This window comes from Erpetoichthys calabaricus, chromosome 9, assembly GCF_900747795.2.
Source record: "Erpetoichthys calabaricus chromosome 9, fErpCal1.3, whole genome shotgun sequence".
In the NCBI taxonomy this organism is placed as follows: Eukaryota; Metazoa; Chordata; class Cladistia; order Polypteriformes; family Polypteridae; genus Erpetoichthys; species Erpetoichthys calabaricus.
The window spans coordinates 196,079,474-196,104,274 of record NC_041402.2 but is presented as its reverse complement, the minus strand read 5'-3'; the positions used below and the strand labels follow the sequence as shown (position 1 = coordinate 196,104,274).

The 24,801-nt window shown below is 43.2% G+C and overlaps 2 protein-coding genes across 4 annotated transcripts in view; both read left to right on the top strand.

The window, feature by feature from the left end:
* Nucleotides 1-15,176, top strand: part of LOC127529150 (lectin-like) — a 31,988-nt gene extending 16,812 nt beyond the window's left edge. Inside the window, exons 2-5 of the mRNA XM_051931872.1 lie at nt 7,553-7,653; nt 13,320-13,454; nt 13,580-13,691; nt 15,021-15,176. Of these exons, the coding sequence (XP_051787832.1) occupies nt 7,553-7,653; nt 13,320-13,454; nt 13,580-13,691; nt 15,021-15,085 (413 nt within the window). The 3' untranslated portion in view covers nt 15,086-15,176. The remainder of the gene's footprint in view (nt 1-7,552; nt 7,654-13,319; nt 13,455-13,579; nt 13,692-15,020) is intronic.
* Nucleotides 1-24,801, top strand: part of LOC114657054 (lactose-binding lectin l-2-like) — a 561,576-nt gene that overhangs the window by 58,789 nt on the left and 477,986 nt on the right. The gene's annotated exons all lie outside the window — the stretch shown is intronic.

Here is a 24,801-nt window from a genome sequence, read left to right as displayed (position 1 = left end):
TTTAATTTTGATTTCATTTTCTGCAGCTTTTCTGGATGATCTTGGCCTCCATTCTGCTATTTTTTTAAATTAAGGAATTCATTTCTGCTACCGTTTAAAAGTTGAAAACTATTTTTATTGTTACGCAATGCCATTTTGTTTTGGCACTCCAGCATGGCAGTTTTCTGTGGGGATCATTCCTGTGATCCACCGGGGTTGCACAATAATATTTAGATCTGAAGGCTCTGATAGGAGATTGAATAGAACTTTTATTTGCAGCTTCATATATCTTTTAAAATTTTATTTGAAAAAAATAACATTCTATACAATCAAGTCAAACTTAAACAAAACAGAATTCAACCTCCACCTAAAAGAGCCAACAGCACGGACAGAACATTAAAAACAACCAGGAAAGGAGAACGTCCTTTTACCCAACATAGAGGCTTATTCTACAATGTTATTAATTAAATTTTGCTAAATTAAAAAAAAAAAATTGAACAGTTCCCCTAAGTGAGAATTTAATTTTTTCCAATTTCAAATAGTATAGACCATCAGTGACCCACTGACTTATAAAAGGTGGGCTGCGGTTCTTCCACTTGAGCAAGATAAGTCTACGTGCTAATAGCGAGGTGAAGGCGATTCCAATCAATCCGTCCTTCTCCACTTGAAGGCCATCTGGGAGTCCACCAAGCACAGCAGTTAATGGGATACGAGTGATTGTAACGCCAAGCCATTCAAAGATTATGATGTTAATTTGGTGCACTTCCAAAACATGTGAGGCTGGAGCTTGATTGCAATGTTCACATGTGGAATGTTGGCCTGGACACATATTGGACCACTTTAAATTAGATAAATGTGATCAATGAAAGACTTTAAGTTGAATGGTCATATGCTTTGTGCATATGGAGCTGGAGTGTATTCTATAAATGGCTGCCTTCTACTCGTTTTCTGAGATATTAAATGAAAGATCTTTTCTCCACTGTATACTAGGTAGGATCTCACAGTCTAGAATCTCACAGTGTGTAATGGATCACAACTTATCAGACCCATGGAAACTCTTAAATCCAGACTCAAGAGAATATTCTTCTCACCAGTACATCAAAGTTATTCATCCATCTATCCATCCATTATCCAACCCGCTATATCCTAACTACAGGGTCACAGGGGTCTGCTGGAGCCAATCCCAGCCAACACAGGGCACAAGGCAGCCTACTGCAGGGCGCACACACACACACACACACACACACACACACACACACACACACACACACCCGCACACCAAGCACACACTAGGGACAATTTAGGATCACTGATGCACCTAACCTGCATGTCTTTGGACTGTGGGGGGAAACCCACGCAGGGAGGACCCGGCAAGTGAACCCAGATGGGTCTCCTAACTGCGAGGCAGCAGCGCTACAACTGCGCCACCGTGCCGCCCCCAAAGTTATTCAAAAGCTGATTATTTCTTTATCGATAATAATTTATGGCCTGCTACTAATTCTTGCAAATATGACGCTATTGTTATGTCCGATCAGGCCCCTCTGATCTTGCAGCTCACATCACTATGCTCTACACACTCATTGAGTAGCTGGCGTCTTAACCCCTTATAGTTAGCAGATGCAATACTGGGAAACACTGAAGGCTTTTATTAGGAGGACAGGTTATTTTGTATCTTTACCCATAAAAATAAATCGGAGACCAAGAAGGCGTCAGAGTTAATCAGCGAAATTACCTGAACAGATCAAGAATACGCCAGGTCTCCAAATGAGGCACTTTATATGAAAAGACAGGTTCTACATTCAGAATTTAACTTCTTGACAACAAAAGAAATGGATGAGCTCATGAACACAGAGAGAAGGCTAATAAGATCTTAGCTCAATAAATCCACAAACAGATATGGAGATAAAATCATTGACCATAAAAATATCTAATCTAATGAGTTGTTTGATTCATGACAAATACCAGAGCTGGATACTCTTAGTGCAAAGGAACAGGACAAACCTCTGACACTCTCAGAATCACTAGATGCAATAAACTCACTTGAGAGCAGGAAAGCAGCAGGCCTTGATGGCTACCCAGTGTAATTTTATAAAAAAATATCAAATAAGTTAGCTCCACTATTATTAGTTATGTTTATAGAAGACAGAGACAACAAAATTCTACCTCAAACTTAACACCAAGCATTAATTACTGTCCTTCCAAAGAAAAATAATGACTTATTACACTGTGCATCCTATAGACCAGTTTCACTTCTGAATAATGATGTTAAGATAATATCCAAAGTTCTAGTTAGAAGGACCGAGAAGCTGCTCCCCTCCGTAATATCACAAGACCAAAACAGGATTATTAAAGGCAGACATTAAGCTTCTAATCTTTGGCATTTGTTTAATTTAATATACTTACCCAAAAAAATCGAAAACACCAGAGATCTTATTATATTTGGACTCTGAAAAAGCATTTGGCTTGGTGGAATGGGACTACCTATTCACCACATTGCACAGATTTTTGTTTGGCACAAATATATGTGCATGGATTCAAATTACTCTATACTAGTCCAGAAACCTCGGTTAGTATTAACAACATCATTTCAGACTACATTCAGACTACTCAGCATGGAGAAACATAAGATGTGAACATATTGTCTACCCTCCATAATAATAATAATAATAATACATTGTATTTGTATAGTGCCTTTCCATCTCACATTAGCATGGAGAATGAATACTGTCAAGATGAACATCCTTCCCAAGCTTCTTTTTCTATTACAGAGCATCCTCAGATACATTAACAAATTATTCTTTAAGAAATTAGATTCAGTTATAACCTCATTTGTTTGGAATTTGAGACATCCACCCATTCAAAAGGCGACTCTACAAAGACCTAAACCAGAAAGTGGCATGGCACTACCTAACTTTCAGTTTTATTACTGGGCAGCAAATACACAATCTGTAAAGCCCTGGACATTGACACAAACTGACGAATATAAAGGAGCCCGACTTCCTCATACGATACCACAACTCCTCTCTTGTCACCCTGTCATTTGCTTTCTTTAAGTCCACAAAGACACAATGCGACTCCTTCTCTTTACTTCTCCATCATCACCCTCAGAGCAAACATTACATCTGTGGTGCTCTTTCACCATCCTGCTGCTCACTAATCATCACCTCACTTCTTAACTGAGCTTCCAGGCCTCTTTCCCATAACTCCATGCTGTGGCTCATCATTTTTACCCCTGTGTACTTACTACAGTTCTGCACATCCCCCTTGTAATACATAGTAGTTCACCTTTGGAAAACATTCAGGATTAAAACACATAGAGAACTGTATATAGATAATGTCTTTCTCAACAATTAATGAACAATTTTACTTCAATTAACCTTCCAGAGACACAACTTTTCCACTAATTTCAAGTCAGAAACTTTACTATAAAGAACCTTCCCAATTTTCCACACCTCCCACCAATTTCAGTTCTAGAAGAAATATTGATCAGTCCCGAAGATTCAGGTGGCATCTCAATAATACATAAAAACATTTGAATGTCTCCTCTTCTCAAATATTCCAGTGTGTCTTCATTATTAGCATTTCTCTGGCTTTTTGAACCTCAGCTTTGTCATTTAAAACTTTGATTTGCAATTAAGTTTGGCAAAAGATCAGTTTAGTCTTTTTGATACAAACGTAGAATGCATGTTCACCAAATTTCCTTCTGAGATTGAACAGATTGGCGGCTACCAGTTCTTCTGATCTGGTGGGGTTGTGGGGCCTGCAGTCAGAAGAGGAGGAGTCAGGATGACATCATCACTGCCTATGCACATTTAAGACACGCCCCCCCACCAGTCTGTTCTGTCCTCCAATTTCTACTCTTCAGACGTCTTCTCCAATATCAGCATCAGGCTCATCATTTCCATTTCAGTTTTCTACCATGTGTGTTATGGCTAGAGGTTCAGGTGGTCAATTCAAAATACACCAACAGTAGAAACAGACCAGGAGATGAAGATTTTAAAAGAATACACCAAAATACAAGTGGGGGTCAAAGCCTAAAGAGTCAAAACTGCTGACATCCATAACCAAAATGCAAGACAAAAATCATAGGTCAAAAAAAAGACACAAGCAGGTCCAGAGTACGTCTACCTTACTGTATCCAGCGGGGGCACTAGCTCCCTGGTTGGAATGAGTCCTTTTTTAATTGTGGCGTGTTACATAACCCGTAAAAAGGCGATATCCCCCCCTTAGTGATTCGGCGGTAAGAAATCACAAAGGAGAAATAACTCAGCTTTCTTTAATGACAGCTTATGCTGCATAACAGACGAAGGAAGCCAATGGCATGAACCCAGTTCAGGAGTGGGAGCCCAATGTGTAGAGTGTGCCATTTTCGTCGCTGCATTGGAAGGATTTTTCGGATCGGATGACGTTATCTCCCATCAGTCCGTCGGCTTCGAAGGTGTGCCGGGCAATGTTCCAAAGCTTTATACTCTTTCTTCATATGTAGGCCCCCACTTAGCAAGGCACAGAGGATACAGTTTCATGCTGACTTTGACACACAGAAATGCCCATTTGTCTTGTCTTGTCTTCTAATGCTTGCCTAGCAGTTCTTATGTGGTGAACTACTGTGTGCTAAATCTGGCCTTGTGTTAGCTGTACATTTGTGAATTTCTCCTTGGGATTAATAAAGTATCTATCTATCTATCTATCTATCTATCTATCTATCTATCTATCTATCTATCTATCTATCTATCTATCTATCTATCTATCTATCTATCTATCTATCTATCTATCTATCTATCTATCTATCTATCTATCTATCTATCTATCTATCTATCTATCTATCTATTATATAGTGCCTTTCACATCTATCTATCTATCTATCTATCTATCTATCTATCTATCTATCTATCTATCTATCTATCTATCTATCTATCTATCTATCTATCTATCTATCTATGTGAGTATTGAAAGAAAGTGGATTTATAAAATATTTGTACAGAGCACAGTGACATATTAAACATATACACTTATTACACTTACTAATAACAATTGCGTGATTCTTCATGAAGACTTGTGTTAAATCATAAAGTCTGAATATAGAGGCCATCTCAAGTGTGATCAGTACTATGATGTCATACGCAATATGACCTGCGCTTGGCAAGTGAACCATCATCAAGCAAAATATGGCGGTGATTACTAAAAGAAGCACAGCACAAAGGGGTAACTGCACTATTTAATGATAATTACAACTGCATGATGAAATACCATTAAAAATTCCCAGTTCACAACTATAACAAAAGCCACAGAGTACTTGAGAGTTGGTGGCCAACTTCACTCAACCCAATCACCTGAAGTGCTCTGTTTGCTGGAAAAGTAAAAGCGACCCCTTTAAAAAGATGAAAAAGTGGCCATGTAAGGAAGAATCCCAGCTCACCTCTTTTAAGTCGGTACCACTTGAAATTGGAAAAAATCTAAATCTCACTTAGAGGATCCATTCAAAACATTTCTTAACATAGGCCAGGACCAGACCAATAATATTCTGGAATAAGCTTTTATATCGAGGAGAAGGATACTCTTCCTTGCTTGCTGCTTTAAAGATTTGCTTTGTTGGTTGGCTCTCCTCTCTTTCTTTTTGGTGGCAGTTGAATTTTGATTTGTTAAGTTTGACTTGATTGTATGGAATGTTATTTGCTTCAAATTAAAATCAATAATAATATATATATATAAAAAAAAAGAAGTGTCCATGTGTCACCCACACACTTAGCCGCTGTTCTTTGTGACATTGGGTGCACTTCAGTGACTCCTCTTTTTGTCCCTCAGTTTACTAAACACCGGACCTCGAAGACCTCGATGACCACGATGCTCTCTCTGGTTCTAGTCGGACTGGCTGTGAGTCTCAACGCTGTTGCAGGTAAGTCTGGACAGACAGGCAGCTAACTTCAGCAGTTCATGTTGTCACAGTGCCAGCCCAGAGGAGGACTTGAGACCACTGAGGGGTTGAGGTCATGTGACAAATCGAAATCAGAGGTGTGATGTTTGTTCATTCAGGTCTCACAGGGTGATCAGTTGCTCACCTTATTATGAATCAAATATCTTGTCATTTTTTGTTCCTTTTAGGCAGACTTTATTATCCCAGAATTGAATTTAGTTGATCTCGAATGCAAAGATCAAATACAAAGATTGCGAATACAAGCGGCTGAAATGAGTTTCCTCCGCAGGGTGTCTGGACTTTCCCTTAAAGATAGGGTGAGAAGCTCAGTCATCCAGGAGGGGCTCAGAGTAGACCGCTGCTCCTCCGCATCGAGAGGAGTCAGATCAGGTGGCTCGGGCATCTGGTGAGGTGTTCCGGGCACGTCCAACCGGGAGGAGGCCCCGGGGAAGACCCAGGACACGCTGGAGGGACTATGTCTCTCGGCTGGCCTGGGAACGCCTCAGGATTCTCCTGGAAGAGCTAGAAGAAGTGGCTGGAGAGAGGGAAGTCTGGGCATCTCTGCTCAAGCTGCTGCCCCCGCGACCCGACCTCGGATAAGCACAAGAGGATGTATGTATGGATGGATGGATGGATGGATGGATGGATGGATGGATGGATGGATGGATGGATGGATGGATGGATGAATTTCTTTGCAGCAGTAAAGTACAAGAATCAGAGAGCACTGTTACACAGAAACTCTGAAAAGAGAGGATGGTGGCTGTCGGCCAAAACCGAGTCGACCTTCTTTCTTACTTGTTTGTCGTAGAGCTTGGTGACAGAGAGTTGCTGAGAATCAATGCGTTTACTACGGATTTTGAAGATGTTCTTTAGATGATTTAGATTTTCTAATGCCAAGGCATCCAACCCAACATATAAAAGCAAACATAACGATGGTATTCACAAAAGACGTAACGTGGTGTATTTATGGTTTGGTCCACTTTAAAACAGTTGACATTAACCGTTTCTGTCCCTTCTTACAAGTGTGTTGTGTTATCACTGATTGTCCCCAGACGTGTCCTCGCTCTTAGAGATACTTAGCAGTAAATTAGGAACAATCACAGCATAAAGAAAGTCACCAACAGCAGGTCCATTACTGCCATTCTTATCTTGCAACAGACAAAGACAGATGTCAAGACAGGTCTGCTACCAAGTTCTTGAGGAATGAAATCCAAATGAGAGAGTAAGAAATGAGAATTAAAGACACATTGCACTTCAGTGCTAGGCAGGAAGAGAGCAATGGACCCCAGACAGGAGTTTGTGCCAAGACTAGGACTACAGGCACCTTAATGTGACACTGGACAGGAAAGGAGCCAAATGAAACATGAGTGGAAGGTGCCCAGGCACAAGCAGCTGGCATAGGTCTACCAGTGTACCAAAATGGAACATTTCTGAGAAGTAGGAATTTTTGTGGGGATGAACGTTTCAGTTTTCAGTAAACTTAAATCTGCAAGGTACACGGGAGGATGTTTGCGCAGACCAGTGCCATGAGAGGTGGACCAGGTGAAGCCATTTTGAGTCTGCAGCTGTCAGTTGGCATGAAATGAGGCTTCAGAGCTGAAGATGTGTAGAACTGTAACAGATTCTAATGGCCGTCATTAACCAGTAATGTCTAATTTGCAGGTGCTTCACTCAATAAATCTCCCTGTGAACCAGGATGGGAGTGCTTTCATAACCGATGCTACAAATACTTCCCATTTCCAAAGACCTGGGCTGATTCTGAGGTAACGTCCCACCCCAAGGGCTTGAAGTGACTCTGTGGCCACCGCGAAAACGAATGGAGTTGCTGTAGTAACAAGTTCAGTATTTAGCTGTCAGTGCACGGGGCTGATGGGTTGTGTGCATCTCTGCCAGATGATTAAAAAAGACGACAGGCCTCAAGGACATGATAGTTAGAACAAGAAGACAGAGCAGAAAACAAGTAAAGTTCAAAAGCCAAGAGATAACCGCAAACCAAAGTCCTAGGAAACAATGCTGCAGAGATTCAAGAAAGTGCAAACCCAAAGATTTGTTTAAAATCCACCATCTTGAGCAGAATTGCAGGAGGCTGACCTTTAAACCGCCCTGCTAATGACGTCATCACATGTGACTTCATCGGCTCGTGTGATTGGAAGGACAACGAATGATCAACAACAAAACGGACCTTAAAATGGCAGCTGTCATGGAAAATGAAATGGTGTCTGGTGATAATGAAATTATAACCTGAAAAGCAGAGCAACTAACTGAACATGAAATGTTTGAATTTATTGTGGACTTAACTCTTAGAACATCAACATAAACTAAATCTACAGGCCCCGCTGGACTAAGACAACACCCATGAAGTCCTAACACCCATCAGTTGATCAGTTCTGCTGCTGCTGGACACTCGCCTGCCTGTCACTTTTATATTCGGCCACCCTTCTTGTTGTCTCTCTGCAGATCTCACTCTCTTATGCGCTGTAGCAGTAGAGGGCGCTATCGCTCCCTTGAACCCTCAGGTACCACGCCAAACACCAGGTAAAAGTACAAGACTTATTATTTTGATTATAATAACGTGCACTAAGCACCCTCCACTCCACACTACTCATACAATACTCAATACTCGGTCCTCCTCTCCCAGACACTTAGCCACCCTTCCTCCCAGCTCAGCTCAGCCTCTGGGCTTCCCCAAGGTCCTTTTCTGTCTCCTGACCCGGAAGTGATAAAGAATCATGGACTGCAGCTGGAACCACTTCCGGGTCAGATAAAAAGTCCTTTTCTTCATCCCGGAAGCACGTCATTCCTTCTGGTGATGTGATCAGGACGTACTTCCGGGTTATAGGGCACGTAGCATTCCCCAAGCCTCCCTACAGCGGCTCCTGGTGGTCCCCATGGTATCCAGCAGGGCTGTTTATAAAAACTGCATGGTCCATGAGGCCCTGCTGGAATTCGGAGAACCTCCACACGGCTGGGAGGGCTCCATCTGGCGGCTTGGAGGTGTGGGCCAGAATATGTGGCCGGCCATCCCTCACAGCGCACACAAACTCACTTCAACAAAACAAAAGAGAGACAAAGGGAGCAGCAGATGGAAGATGCCAGCCTGTAAATACAATACCATACAAGACAATTTATTGTTGTGTTGCCCAAAATCACACCAGGAGTGCCGCAATGGGCTTTAACAGGCCCTGCTTCTTGACAGCCCCCCAGCCTTGACTCTCTAAGAGGACAAAGAAAAGACCCTCATAGGAAAAACCATGGAAGAAACCTCCGGAAAAGGCAACTCAAAGAGAAACCCCTTTTCAGGTAGGTTGGGTGTGCAGTGGGTGTCAAAAAGAAGGGGGGTCACTACAACACAATACATCAAGCAGAACAGAAGTCATCATCAATACAATATAATAGTAAAATAAAAATATTACAAGTACAGAGCAGAATTCAACAGGAGATGACATCCCATAATATGATTTGGAATTGTAAATGGCGTGACGGTGACACATTGTGTATGTTCAATGAGGAGCACAGTGAGCCATGTGAGACATGAGGAGGGCTTCATCTGAGGCCCAGGGGACACACAGAGGGACACCAAGACCACCCACATGAAGACATGAGGCCCTGTGAACTGGTAGAGAAGTGGGTGGCAGAGCCAGACGGCCACAATAAATTGGGAACTCAGTGGTGTGCATGGCAGAGACGGGCAGGGTGATGAACTGGTGGGTGAGGTCAGGCAGCGGTTTACCTCGAGTCGTAAGAAGACGAGCCTCTCGGTTCAACCTGGCATGGTGACGGAAACAAGCCATGTTGAAGATTGTGCCCACCTGTCCAACCAAACTGCAATTCACTTTGAGCTTTGAATTTTCCTTGGCGTGGAAGTCTTCATGAACTTTGTATCTGTTAACTAGTAGTACAGGAGTACAGACTGACAGACGTGACTTACAGAATCTGCAAAACAATTCAAATTATTGTGAGCCACAGCACAGGGAGAAGGGCGCAAATATGGAAACCTTGACGAGGGGTTTGAAGATTGTCAGTCATTTGTGAAATTACTGATAACCACACATGGCCTTTACGTTTGGGATACAAGCAGCGCTGAAATGAGAAGATCTACACCACGACCTGACGAGATGTCTGAATGCCCCCGTTAGACCTCCATGGAGTGAAGAAAGCCCTGCACAGCTATGGAGCCAGGCTTGGAGGGGCTTCACGTCTTTACAGTAAATGGTATCCTTTAATCAGATTCTTTTAAAATGTGTTTCCTGCTGCTGGTTTTACTGGGAGTCATTGTATGGGTGGTACGAGTAGTCAGTTTACCTTTGCTGTCCTAAAGGGGATATTTGTTTTAATCAGTTGGTAACGTACGAGAGCGCACAGTCCTACAATGCAATGAAATACAAATGAAAGACATCTATAGAAGTTAAAGAAGAATTCGACGAGAGCTGCTTATTTCATCAAGATTGAATTTGGCCCAATTACAAGTTCTATTACCGCCAGTATAAAACTATTCCTAGTTCTCTTTGTTTAAAACTTTTGCCAAAATGTAATCCAAAGGTAACATTTGGACCGATGATTTAAGTAGTGAGTCTGGTCCTTAACAATCGTATCCGTTTTTCTTTTTAACTTTTCTTATATCAGCGTTTCTCAACCTTTAACTATTTGCGACCCAAGTTTTCATAACAGTTTTAATCGCGCCCCCCTAACGTTTTTTTGAAAGGAGCCCACTAATACCAATTTGTTCCTTTTTAATTAATGATATATCATAGATACATATTTTATTATACCTACTGTGAGACTTTCCTGGACACCACCAGTCGGAAACCACATCTTTATAAAAAGCACACATTTATTAAACATTAATAAAGACAGTGTCACACAGCACACAATGCACACAGCAATAATCACCCTTCAATAACTCTTTTTCTCTGTCCTTGGCCGCCTCTACTCTCCTCCTGGGAGCTTCGTCCTACTCCCACTCCCGACTCTGGCTCCCAGACTGTTGGAAGGCGGCGCCTTTTATCCCTGCCTGGATGTGCTCCAGGTGTCTGATGACATCCATCCGGCAGCACTTCCTTGTGTGGCGGAAGTGCTGCCCTTTGCCCCAGAAGCACTCCGGGCGTCCCTGGCAGGTTCCTCCGCCATCTTGCCGAGTGTGGCAGAAGTAACTATTTCCAAGTCCTACGAGGCTTAAGGCGCCCCCTGGCGGTGGCCACGGTTCCCAACAAGCCAGAAGCTGTTTGTTCTTCTCCTGTGGTACACTCCTGCTCCAGGGCGGTTGCCCCCTCGTGGCCCGGAAGCTATTCCTGTCACCTTCTGGTCCTTTTAGGCATCCCGGTCAGGTAATGACCCCGGCCATCTGCCACACTACTTAACTTTTATCGACATTTATCTAGCTCTATATTTATTTTTCTAGTATCAGAATGTAGTTTAAGTTCATTTGTTTTGATGTATTTTTCATATTTTCGATTCTTGCTTTCTTTTTTTCACATCTTCGCGCCCCCTTTTTGTTACTTCATGCCCCCCTAGGGAGCCCGCCCCACAGTTTGAGAACCACTGTGTTATACAATTCCTGAAGCCCTAATTACAGCTGTCCATAGAAAGCGGACCCCCATTAGGGTTACTTTTTAGTCACAGACAGTCCCCCAAACCAGGCCAGCAATGAAGAAGTCAGTAAGTTCTCAACATGACATGTCTAATAGCTCTGTAGGACGCTAGATGAGATGTTTGTTTTCCTCGGCCTTCTTAATGAATGTGTTGTTGCCATTTTTTGTAGAGGTGCTGCGTATTTTCATTAACGTTCAAGCTATTATCCAATATGGCCCTCAGGTACTTAGAGCTACTAATTCTCTCTACATGTTCTCCCTTGAGGACCTGTGGTTGCACGGGTTCAGCGTTCTTCCTAAAATCAATGAGCAGCTCTTTTGTCTTCCTCTAGTCCTGCCACCACCTCTGCATCATCCTGGCCTCTTCCTCAGAATGGGCCACAGAGTTAGAGGTGTCAATCAAAGCCACGCTATCTGCAGCGGTCAGAACGTCCTAAGCTATTAGTGTGGATAGAGAAGAGTGCAGGACCATCACTAAGCCTTGTGGAGCTCCTGGCGATATACGATGCACTTATTATATTAATATAATTATCTACCTAAACAAACTGCTCTCTGTTAAGGAGAACGTCCATACGCCATAGAGTGAGATTGGGGTCCACCTGTCAGTTATTACAAAAAATATCAGGATAAAGGCTGAAGTAACGTCAATAAGCCGCATTTGCACAAAGGAGTGCAGCTCCTCCAAATGAATATCAGTGCTATGAAGATCAGTAAAGGGCAGCGTCCTCCGTTGAACGGCTCTGTCTTTATACAAACTGCAATGCATTCAAAGAGCCGAACAAGAACAAGCCACTCCAGACATTCTTCTTGAGAGCTTCCCCACAGCTTTCTTTAAGGACCCTTTCCCTTACATAGATCATCCCCTGGAACTTTGAAAGGCTTCACCTTCCTCAGAACTTCTCTCACATCTCCGTCAGTGAAAGGACCTGGGCCACCAATTCACAGGCGCTGGAACTGCAAACCCTTAAAGTCACAGAGAGCTGAATGGGCAGCCGATTCCTGTTGCTCCCTGTTGAAGCAGACACTGCTAATGACCCTTAGCGTGAGTGACTGTCACAGTCCCTCAGGGTTAGCAGCTAGCTGAGTGACTCTCAGGTCTCAAGACAGCCATTTGGACCATTCATGCCAGGCTAGTGAGTGTCATTGTACTTGAGGCATCTGAACAATCTGTGGGTACAGTCATACTCATGGTGTGCGATTTGGGAGAGCAGAGACATCGAGCGTTCACACACAGCGTAGTGAGCCATAACCACGTGGCATAAGTGAGCCAAAGCAATAAATGAATGAACTTCCATGATTATACAAACTCTTTTGTGCATGGGTGCCCCTTATGGTGGACTGGCATGCCACTTTCTGCTGCAGAAATAGGCTCAGTCCCCCCAAACCTGAACTGGACAATCAGATATGAATGAGAGGGGCACCTTGCTGTGCTGTCCATTTTAAAAGACACAATGCAGGATCAGGAGTGAAGGGCTATTCACCATTAGGGACAGTAGGAGAAGCTCGAAGGTCATCGCTGAATCCAGACAATTCAACTCCCCATCGTTCTGTATGGTGCCGCCTTGGAGCACAGCAACAAGTCCACGAGTGACATACAAAAACTTCACTAATCATGTAATGCAGATGCAGAATAAGTGATTTTAAATGGATTGATGTGGAAGGATCCTAAAAATTCTTGTCATGCTAAATCTACCAAAATCTGCTAAAAGTATCATGTAGAAGAGCAACTGTTGTGGGGCTCTTGTGGAATCTCAAACTGCTGGGCACTAATGATGACAACACACAGTTTTCTCTCCTTGTCCCCTGCTGGCTTAACATGGACCCTCTCTGTTGTCCCCTAGGTCCACTGCATCAGCCTTGGAGGAAGCCTGGCCTCAGTGCACAACAGCTATGCCAATCATTTTGTCACCAATCTGATTAAAAGCCAGGACTCCACTGGTCCTCCCACCTGGCTTGGAGGCTCCAACTGCCAACAGGTAAGCTGGGCACCTTTCTGGGTGTCCTGGGCAGATGTTGGCCATCCAGGAAGTCAAGTGAGACAGGAATGAGACCCTGACATAGGGCAGGTCCCCCGGCTTACTGAAATGCTTGCGTTTTACAGATCTCAACGTGGCTCTGGACAGATGGGACAAAATGGGACTTTTCATTCTGGAATCCAGGAGAACCCAACAATGCTTACAAAAAGGAGAAGTGCCTTGAAATCAACTATAAAGGTAATCCATGCTTCTTGTATCCAGAGCAGTGAAGCTGCTGTGTGATACGGCTGGACGCACCAGTAACACCACATACACTTCAGAAGAGACAATCCACTTGAAGCTAAGCAAGTCCTTGGATGAAAGACCATCTAGGAAAAACTTGGCTTGCTGCTGGAAGAGATGTTGGTGAGTCCAACTGGAGGTGCTTATCCTGTGGTCTGTGTCTGGACCCCAGCGCCCCAGTGGAGTGATGGTGACACTGTGCTGCAAAAATGGCGAGATGTAAAACTGAGGTCCTGACTCTCTGTGGCCATAAAAGATCCCTGGGCATCATTTGTTAAGAGTAGGGTTCATCCTGGCATCATGGCCTGGTCATTTGGGCCCCCTAATCATCCCCTGTCTCTAACTGGCTAACTCTCTCATGTGTGGTGAGTGTACTGGTGGAAAATGTTTGTCTTCACTGCAGGCAGATGCTGCCCATTGACGGTGGTGGAAGTGCCCCCCCACTCTCATTTTAACTCAGTTTTTCCTTGTGATAGTCAACCAATATGTCCTTCCACTATTCTTGTTCATTAAATACTTTAATTTGATTAAGTCCTCTTCATGGACCTTCAGTTCTTTACGTAATGGCCCAGAGAATTCTAATTGGCACAGGTGAGCCTCTAATTTGGGGAAACCTAGCAGCTGTGTTGGCACTCGTTGGTGGTCTCTCTTTTGGGCACCCTCTGCAACAACAGGGCTCTCCAAGTGACATTCAAAGGGGCTCCTCCATGCCCAGGATAGATTTGTGTTTCTAAATATGGTCTATGCCAGGCTCTTCATCTCTCACAGGCCACCTTAGTGCTCCTTGTAGCCATGGTGAGCACTTGCTGGACAGGTCACTTGTCACACTGTCCTTATTCACTGTGTCCTCGTCTGCCTGTCACCAGTTTGTCAATAAAATCTTCTCAAAACAAAAAGGAAGTAAACCCTGAGTGGCGGGCGCCTGCCTCCCTTCTGAGCTGAGATGCTGTTTCTTTACCACAATCTCAGGTGTTGAAGCCTCACAAAGGTAAAGATGGCTGTCACTGTCTGTCACTTAGCAGCTTGTCGGTGATTCTTCTCACTTCACCTGACTGGCAGGTCGCCCCTCACTCACTTCAGTGAATACACGATGTTTATGGTCCCTGAGGTGAACCTGCCAGAAGAATTTTACTTTATCAATTTTTAGAGAGGGACAGTAAGAAAATGTCACCTACTTATGAGTTTTAGTGACAGTTTCTAGGCCTGGAGATGTCTTTATCCTTCATTTGTCTGCCATTTCTCTGCTGCCGTAACCCTCACCTCATTTCTTGTGTTCTTTTTCAGTGCAAGGCGGCTGGAATGACGCAGATTGTGCATCACGGCTCCCATTTGTGTGTGTAAAAAACTAACAAGTAAAAGCAGGAGAAGCAGCGTGACGTGAAAGTGAAGATGTGTGTCCTGGAATACGTTTGGCTCTTATAATAAAAAGTACGTCTGGCATTCATTCTGCTGTTTTAGTTGAATTTATCTCAAAAGTCATTCGCTCCGACTATTAAAACACAAAGAATTGAGTTTTCTTATGGGGTGGACAAGCTGCAGTGCTAAGGTAACGTCACTTGTTCTTCTTTGCCTGCTTTGTGACAAACGCGTCCCTTCACGTGGCATTAAGAAAGTCCTGGAAAGATCAGCTGTGGCCCCTTAAAGAGAGGTCATAAGTCAGATGCCATTAATGGGTGGGCATCTGGAGGTGGACTTGAAATATCTGCAAGCTGACTACAGAGAGGTGATGGCCAGCACAACACAACACAACAAGCAGCCATGCAGTTAATTGTTAACTCTGAACGAAGGGGGATATCGGAGCCGTGACTTCTACAGACCATCAGCCACATGAAGTCACGGGTGTCACATAACTGGCCTGAGAGAGTTCAGCTGTCATGACAGAGTGCTCTGGGCATCAGTTCATGAAGCATTTTGGACTAATGGCCGAGTAAAATAGAAAGACATTACACAAGGGCAACACCAGGTAAAAGGTGTCACAGCACATTTACCCATAATCCTATTGTCACATGAACACTCAGTGCCACAATGAAGACAGCACAACGGTGAGTATGCATGTGACAACTCTTTACTTGACCGAGGATCTCTCTTTTTTATTAAAAACGCACACTTCACCAACACATGCAAAGACACACAAATCCCGTCCCTGTCACAAGGCTGTGCAGGTACAACAGTGCCCCCCCAACTAATCAATCCCTCCGTCCCCGGAAAACAAAAACAGAACAAGAGAACCACAACAGTTTTGCTCTTTTCTTTAATCACTAGGAAGGATTGTTCATATTATGGAAAGTGAAGAGTCAGTAACAGAGTTACCCTCTCAGGTCGTCTGGAAGAGGCCGAGTTCTGTCAGGTTGAGGAGAAGCTGCAAATGGGGGGGTCTGGCTGGGGGTCTGAAGTGGGAGAGCAGACGTCCCTTTGGCATTCTGGGTCTAAATTGCTGTCTCTCTCAGCGTCAACTGGTGGGACACCTTGCGGAGGTGACTCGTGTGCCACCATGAACCATCAGTGAGGCGAGAAGTAGTAGGGCTGAATTGCTCAAGGAGCTGTAGAGATAGAAACTTTATTAATCCCAAGGGGAAAGTCACATACTCCAGCAGCAGCATACTGATAAAAAACAATATTACATTAAAGAGTGATAACAACGCAGCGCATATAGACAATGATCATGTGTAGTGTTAACGTTTACCCCCCGGTGGAATTGAAGAGTCTCATAGTGTGTTGGAGGAACGATCTCCTCAGTGTGTCAGTGGAGCAGGACGGTGACAGCAGTCTGTCACTGAAGCTGCTCTTCTGTCTGGAGATGATCCTGTTCAGTGGATGCAGTGGACTCTCCATGATTTACAGGAGTCTGCTGAGCGCCCGTTGCTCTGCCACGGATAGATAGATAGATAGATAGATAGATAGATAGATAGATAGATAGATAGATAGATAGATAGATAGATAGATAGATAGATAGATAGATAGATAGATAGATAGATAGATAGATAGATAGATAGATAGATAGATACTTTATTAATCACTAGGGTAAATTCCCATACTCCAGCAGCAGCATACTGATAATAACAATATTAAATTAAAGAGTGATAACAATGCAGGTATAACAGACAATAACTTTTTATAATGTCAACGTTTACCCCCCCAGGGTGGAATTGAAGTATCTCATAGTGTGGGGTCTCCTCAGTCTGTCAGTGGAGCAGGAGGGTGACAGCAGTCTGTCGCTGAAGCTGCTCCTCTGTCTGGAGATGATCCTATTTAGTGGATGCAGTGGATTCTCCATGATTGACAGGAGTCTGCTCAGCGCCCGTCACTCTGCCACAGATGTCAAACTGTCCAGCTCCATGCCAACAATAGAGCCTGCCTTCCTCACCAGTTTGTCCAGGCGTGAGGCGTCTTTCTTCTTTATGCTGCCTCCCCAGCACACCACTGCGTAGAAGAGGGCACTCGCCACAACTGTCTGATAGAACATCTGCAGCATCTTATTGCAGATGTTGAAGGACGCCAGTCTTCTAAGGAAGTATAGTCGGCTCTGTCCTTTCTTACACAGAGCATCAGCATTGGCAGTCCAGTCCAGTTTATCATCCAGCTGCACTCCCAGGTATTTATAGGTCTGCACCATCTGCACACAGTCACCTCTGATGATCACGGGGTCTATGAGGGGCCTGGTCCTCCTAAAATCCACCACCAGCTCCTTGGTTTCACTGGTGTTCAGGTGTAGGTGGTCTGAATCGCACCATTTAACAAAGTCCTTGATTAGGTTCCTATATATGATATGTATTGGTTAGATAGTTTCCTGGAGAACCGCGCAGTACCTGACATTTTTGTACCTGCTAATGATGTTCCGGGGAGCCTAACAGGGGCTGAGGAGATAGCCATTCAGGCCAGGCAACAAGAAGAGGCCGTGTACGATCCGGTAGAGGCTCCGGCCGCTTGGAAAATATCATCCAAGGATGCGGATTATGCGGGCATGGCCCTTGAACAAACTGACGGACCCTGGGTAAGACATTTCGAAAGGCTCTGAAGCTGTTCAAGTGTTTGATGGCGGCTCTGCCGGATATAATAGTGGATCGGTACCTAAAAATTACCTGTCAGGGATGTTGAATAGACCAACCCAGCCAGACACGGCCTACGTGTCTGTTTGAGACTGACTCTGTTTATAGGGTTGACCGCTTTCAAGAGGTTCTGGATGTTTTCCGCAAACCGTGGCTCAGGAGCCTGGTCATTAAGACTCTGGGCTGCTTCAACATCTTTCTGCCTTTTCACCAGATTCACACCTTTGTACAAAATGCTGTCGACGACCTGAAAAATGAACATTCTATTCATGAGTTGATTGTCCAAGCCTTTCATGGACGATGACTCTTACTCAAAAATACGTGAAATAGCCGAGACTTTCTGTAAATGCCATTTTCTGGACTTAATAGGTCTGATGGATCTTTAAGGTTTTAAGGGGTATAAGACATGGAAAAATCAGATGAACTGAATGTACCGGTGAGATCACATGCTTTTGTCTGCTTTTAATCATGCTGTTTAGTTGGAATATTATGTTTTGAAGTGTTTAGCAAAACCTCTCTGAATTTTTATATTGTTTTTGAAAATGACCAATAAAGTACCATTTGATTTTTAAACCATTGACATTTTTCTTTCACCGTCGAGGATGGCGCAGGTCTTGGAAAAAGCATATTATAACTCTGAGAACGCGGGGGTCCTTGGGGTAGCATAGACTTTTTGAAAAGAGACCCCCCCCCCCCACCCGCCTGATTGTTCCTCCTTTGTATCAAGAGCATTTTGATGGATGTCTCTTATTCAGGTCTGTGAAATGTACTTCTGCATAAAAAATCCTAAGGTCTCGGGAGTCTGGTCATTGTGAATAGTTAATACAGAAAAGAGAATACAGAACACACGCCACACTTGTCCCATCTCTTCTGAAAAACCTCTAAGTGAATTCTGAACATCATGTCCTAGGATTGGTTAACACTGCGGACACAGGCGCTACATCTCCGTCATATTGACCTTTACAGAGCAAAGATTATAGAATCTTTAACACTCTCCATTACAAAATCCATAGCCCCACAGAAAGTTTGACAATTAAATGGAGACCCTTTAGTTTGTCAGAATCATGGGGTTAGCGCAGAGGTCCATATTCTAAAATATCTTAGATTATATCTGTTTAGTTAGCATGTCCGCACTGTTCATTTTCAATATATGTGGTATATGTCCCTGTCCAGGGGTTTCTGGTCAAAAGGTTAAAATAAAACAGAGAGCCAAGATATCCCTATTGAAACAGCAACATTAGTTATTAAGTGTATAGGTTTGTCTTGAATTCTAATTCTTAAAGCTGTGTCAGACTATTGTTAATTTCAAAGCAAAATGTAGCCAATCATTCTGTTTATAAATAAATTAAATAAATCTTATAAACAGAACCCAGTGCTTGATAATACGTAACACTAATGGATATCATTAAAGGCTACTTCTGTGTTCTTTTCATTGTTAATATTTAATATTTTTAATATGCCTTTTTAAGTTTTATTTAAAAATTAACTCTTTAAAACATATTCAGACTATTCCAGACTGCACATGTCAAAAAAAGCTTATTATTTATTTCAAAAGGTTTCTTTTCATGCTGGTTTTGTCATCTATCAATGTTTTTTATACATCAGCAGTTTTTCAAATTGTAATAACTCTTTTATAACTCCACTTTTTCATGTGATCATCCATCCATCCATCCATTTTCCAACCCGCTGAATCCAAACAAAGGATCACGGGGGTCTGCCGGAGCCAATCCCAGCCAACACAGGGCACAAGGCAGGAACCAATCCTGGGCAGGGTGCCAACCCACCGCAGGACACACAAACACACCAAGCACACACTAGGGCCAATTTAGAATCGCCAGTCCACCTAACCTGCATGTCTTTGGACTGTGGGAGGAGAACATGCAAACTCCACGCAGGGAGGACCCGGAAAGCGAACCACAGGTCCCCAGGTCTCCCAACTGCGAGGCAACAGTGCTACCCACTGTGCCACTGTCCCGCCCTAGAGTTGTGTACAGGCTTGAGTCTAAAACAGAAGTGATTGGCTGGCACAAAGATGGCTAGTGTCTGCTTGGTGTGTAGGTGTGTGTGCCCTTCAGTGGGCTGGTGCCCTGCCTGGGGTTTGTTTCCTGCCTTGCACCCTGTGTTGGCTGGGATTGGCTCCAGCAGACCCCCATGACCCTGTAGTTAGGATATAATGGGTTGGATAATGGATGGATGGATGAACATGGTGGCTTTAAAGGAGGAAGTGACATCATCAGTAAGGGCCGGAACCAGAAGTGACGTCATCGGGGCCAGGTGGGACATCTGGTCTGCAGAGAAGTGTGAGAGAGAGAGAGAGAGAGAGATTCAGTGCACTCTGCCACCCCCTGGCCTGGCATGGCATTACTCTCATTCAGGCCCTTTAGCTGCCTGCCATGCGCACGTGTGTGACAATGTACTCCAAACTGAAGTCTCACAGGGTGTTTGTTGTTTAGGTCTGGACGCCATGTAAACAGATTCTTACCATCTGCAGTCACTCATCACGTGTGATGCCCCTCAGTATCTCCAGACCTCCCAACACCTCCGCCCAGCCCTGATTAGGCTTATTTCATATTGTGAGTTGTTTGGGTTTTGGGGGGGTCAGTATTCTTTACTGCTGTGATATAAAATGGCATCCTGAGTCACAGCATCACACACTCACTTTGCTTTTTGTAGGGTCCTGAGGTCCAGGTGAACTGCATTACTCCCTCTAGTCAACAGGGGTCACTGGCACCTGCATGAAGGTTAGCTGAGCGTGTCACCCGGTTGTACCCATGTGGGGTGTTTACATGTCAGGGGTCTCCTGTTCTTATCTAGCTGTTGGTATGACTTTAGTCAGACTCTGTGATGTGGTCCAGCATGTTAACCACATGTCCCCAATCATTAACACCATCAAAGATGTGGAGGGTGCTGAGTGAAGAAGAGCTCCCCACTTAGACTTCACCAGGGGCTCACTTCTACTGCTCCAAACTCTAACACATCAAATGTTTGGCAAGAAGTGCCTCCCAACATGATGCCAGGGCCAGAAAATCCAAACTGTGTAAAGAGAGCGCAGCAATGAGAGGATGAAGGCTGATAGACCGATGAGGAGAATTGCTCCGCCAGGACACCAGGTGGCAGTGTAGCTCAACTCTTTAGGGCTTCTCCTCTTAAAGACAAGATGGGACTCAGGGGGTGTGAGTATAGACATATATAGGTAGACGCCGCATTCACTGTGCTGCCCAGTTGACACGATACGTCAGCATGTACGCCATATTGCGAGTGGCAAAAGTGCCATTTAAAATACAGGTAGACATGGAAACCGGGTTTTCTGATGAAAAAAAAATAACGTTTAAAACAGTATCGTTTACATACAACAGATTTTGGTGAATCGTTTAAGTGCAATTATTTATATCCATTTATACACTAATAATGGCAATTATTAAATAATAATAATAATGATTATTATTATTAAATAATTCCTCCCATATAAGTAACATTTCTCGGACTGCCTTCTTCCATCTCCGAAACATTCCTAGACTTCTAGTGCTGTTCTTACACAACACAGTACTGAAGTATTGTTTAATGCCCGAGTCACCTCACGTATAGATTACTGTAATGCTATTCTACCTGGCATCCCATAAAAACGTATCCATCGCTTACAACTTCTTCAAAATTCTGCTGCCAGGATAATAACCTGCTGTTCTAAATCCACTGAACATCTTACACCGATTCTCTCTCTACTTCACTGGCTCCCTGTTAACTACCGATTACAATACTAAATACCGCTCTTAACATTTAAAGCTCTCCACAACCTCACTGATCTCCTCCAGACTTACACTCCTCTCACTCACTCAGATCGTCATCTGCAGCTCGACTTTCTGTAACGCACATCAAATTCTGTTCAATGAGAGCTCGAGCGTCTCTCGTGCACCTCAACTCGGGAATTCTCTTCCCTCTCATATCCGTCAGCTCGATTCAATAACGCAGTTTAAAACTGCCCTCAGAACTCATCTTTTCAAACTGGCATACCAGCTGTGCATTTTGCACTGTTACTGCCTGTTATCTTTGTTTGTTTGCTAATTATTGCTTTGTGATTTATCATTCTCTTGTTTTTATTTTACTGATGTTGTTTAATTTTATTGTAAGGTGACCTTGAGTGCTAAGTAAGGTGCCTATTAAATAAAATGTATTATTATTATTATTATTAATTATTGAGACAAAAACTTGACCAATGTCTCAAAGTCCAAATAGTAAGACTGCAACTGGCAGTCTGGTCTTTCTTTGAACAGTGAAATGATCCACTCAATGGCAAAAAGAAACAATTTTACTGTATACAAATTGGCTTAATAATTTCTGAAAACATTTCACTCATTCCTCACTCTCAGTCTCTCTCACACACTCACACACACACACACACAGTGGTTACTTAAATGTATGCAGGATAGGATCTCAAATCCATGACACAGAACTGTCTTACATAGCTTTTTCCATGTGTTGCTACTCTGTAATTCGAGAATATTCAGTCTGGCAATATGGTGCCACCTTAGTTTGTGGAAGACATGAGCATGAAATGATGGTTGTCAATTTCAAACTGTGTTTCCTCGATGTGCTCCTTCATCTGAACCAATCTCAGCCTGAACAAACTGATTGATCAAAGATCCACTGACAGCTTATCCTAATGTCGAATGTCTGATAACACGCTCAGCTACTTTGACCACCTTGACTGGACCCTCAGAAGGAATCCTCAAACCTCCTTTGTTTTTTAATGTGAGTGAGTGGTAGCTTTGATCATATGATGCCAGTACAGCATCTCTTACCAAACTAGCATGGCACACGTCACAGGACAGCTTTCTGAAAATCCTGTCTAAGGGCTACCTGACCTCCCACTGCTTCCTGAGGTGGACTTCTTTGTAAAACCTTCAAAGTTTGAGACATGTTAACAGCTAACAACAATCTAAATACGTTTAGCTAAAACATTGTTTGGAGGCTCACTTGAGCACATGAATGCATCGCTTTGCTAGCTTAGCCTGGCGTAGCTGAAGTTAAGATTCTAAAACGGGATGTTCTAATGGCCAAATATAACCAAAATAATTATTCAGCCTTACCTATGAAATGTAATCCCCTGGGATCTGGTTTGGAGCGTACTGTACAGCGGTTTGTACAATCCCAAGCAGCACATGCGTCAGGCATTTTTATCCATTACTTTACTCCATCGCAGTGCCACTCGTAATATGGCGGCGACGTTGCCGTACGATGCTGCTGGTCATGAGACATCTAGTGTTTATGGCAGAAACAATAAGCGGCGGAGACAGCAGGTGAGACTCGGTGCCCCGTGTGAGGTGATGTGATGTCCAGGCGGGAGTCACCCGGAGGAGCCTGCCTGTCACCAGGATGGTGTCGCTGATGTGAGCGCTGAGCTGGCGTCCTGCTTTGCAGTAGCGGTAAGTGACACGGCCCACCAATAGGAGTCTTGGGCGGGGATAATGGAAGAGCCTGATGGGGCCTGACGCACCTTAATGGAGGCACCAAGTTACTAAAATAAACCTCACATTGAGGGTTTTTTTTTTTTCCAAACATTAAAGGCCACAACTATTGAAAATATGTTAATAGTCAAGAAATTAGGTGATAACTCTGCAAAATTCAATAGGTTTCAGTCTGAATAGTTATTTTTTAACTTGCATTCATGAACACAACAAAAATATCACATCACATTTACTGTAAGTATAACAATGAAAATAAATTTAATTAAAATTGAACAAATTACACAATTTATGGATGTATGCAATATTCTAAATCAGTTTCATATTAAAATCTTTAATCCAATATGTTTAATCCTATACGTAAAGTAAACAATACGTATTCATTGACTTGCATATAACTTCTCTAGTTTTTATCACTTCATTTTTTTTGATCCAAATCTTTCTTTGACAGCTCGTCATTTGTTCACTTTTTTTTGTTTGTTTTTGTGTAACCCTGCATCACAGCCTTTAGCCCCTCGGCTCTTGACACAGCTGTCGTGTATTTTAGTGTATTTTGCAATGATTCAGCTCCTCAGTCCATTCTCAGGCATGACTCAGACTTAACGTATTCCTTGTGACTCTCCATTGTCTTCACAGCCTGCCAGGTCTGCTCTTTGCTCCTCAATAACCGTCTGTGTTTCACAGGCCAGGCATTTAACTGGTTAAAAATGGCAAACGTTTAGCCGTGAAATGAATGTCCATTAATCTTTACAAGTGGTAACTGCTTGATAGAGCGCCTACATTTTAAATGTTCACAGATGGTCTCACATTCAAGTGCCAGTTTTCAAATCCAAGTGACATGCAGCTTCCTAGCCAGTCAGAATTTAGAAATTCCCGGCCCATCGGCTTTCAGAAGAGCCCTCACATGTTACTCTGCATTGAAGCGATGGCGGACAATACAAATATAAAGCTATCCCAGGTTGCCTTGCAGTCTGGGAGTTTAGCTGCTGTTGTCAGTAGGAGGGCTGCTTATTGGTGACATCATTTTGTAAGTTTATACATCAGTAGACAGCACTCACATGTAGCTAGAGTGAAAAGAACATCTTTATCATCGATGAAATCCAAGGAGACCACCAGCTGTGTGTGATGTTTGTCTTGCATGCCTCACAGACACACGCGTGTGAAGGAAGGAGGACTCGGAGCGTCTCTCTGCATATCTGGAGAGCACTCAAGGCAGGTGCCAATAATGCGGTAGATGTGTTTGTCTTCACACTCGCCATTCTGTGTTTGTCTTTCTTTATACTTTTCTGTGTTTTATTCTATCAGTGAATTGTTGTTTATTTCTTGAAGTTTACTTTCATTATTCCTTTTCATCTGACATCATGGCTTTCATTTCTACTGTTTTTCAGGTTATTCCATAATAAGAGAATATGGAAATCGTTCTGATTGTAAGGTTTTATTTCATAAATTGTATTTTTGTTTTGGTAGAGACATTGTAACTTATTTTGTTTTAAAGATTATTCATTTCGTAATTCACTGAACAGATTGATTCATTTTAAAAGGACAATGCCAGGCCTTCAC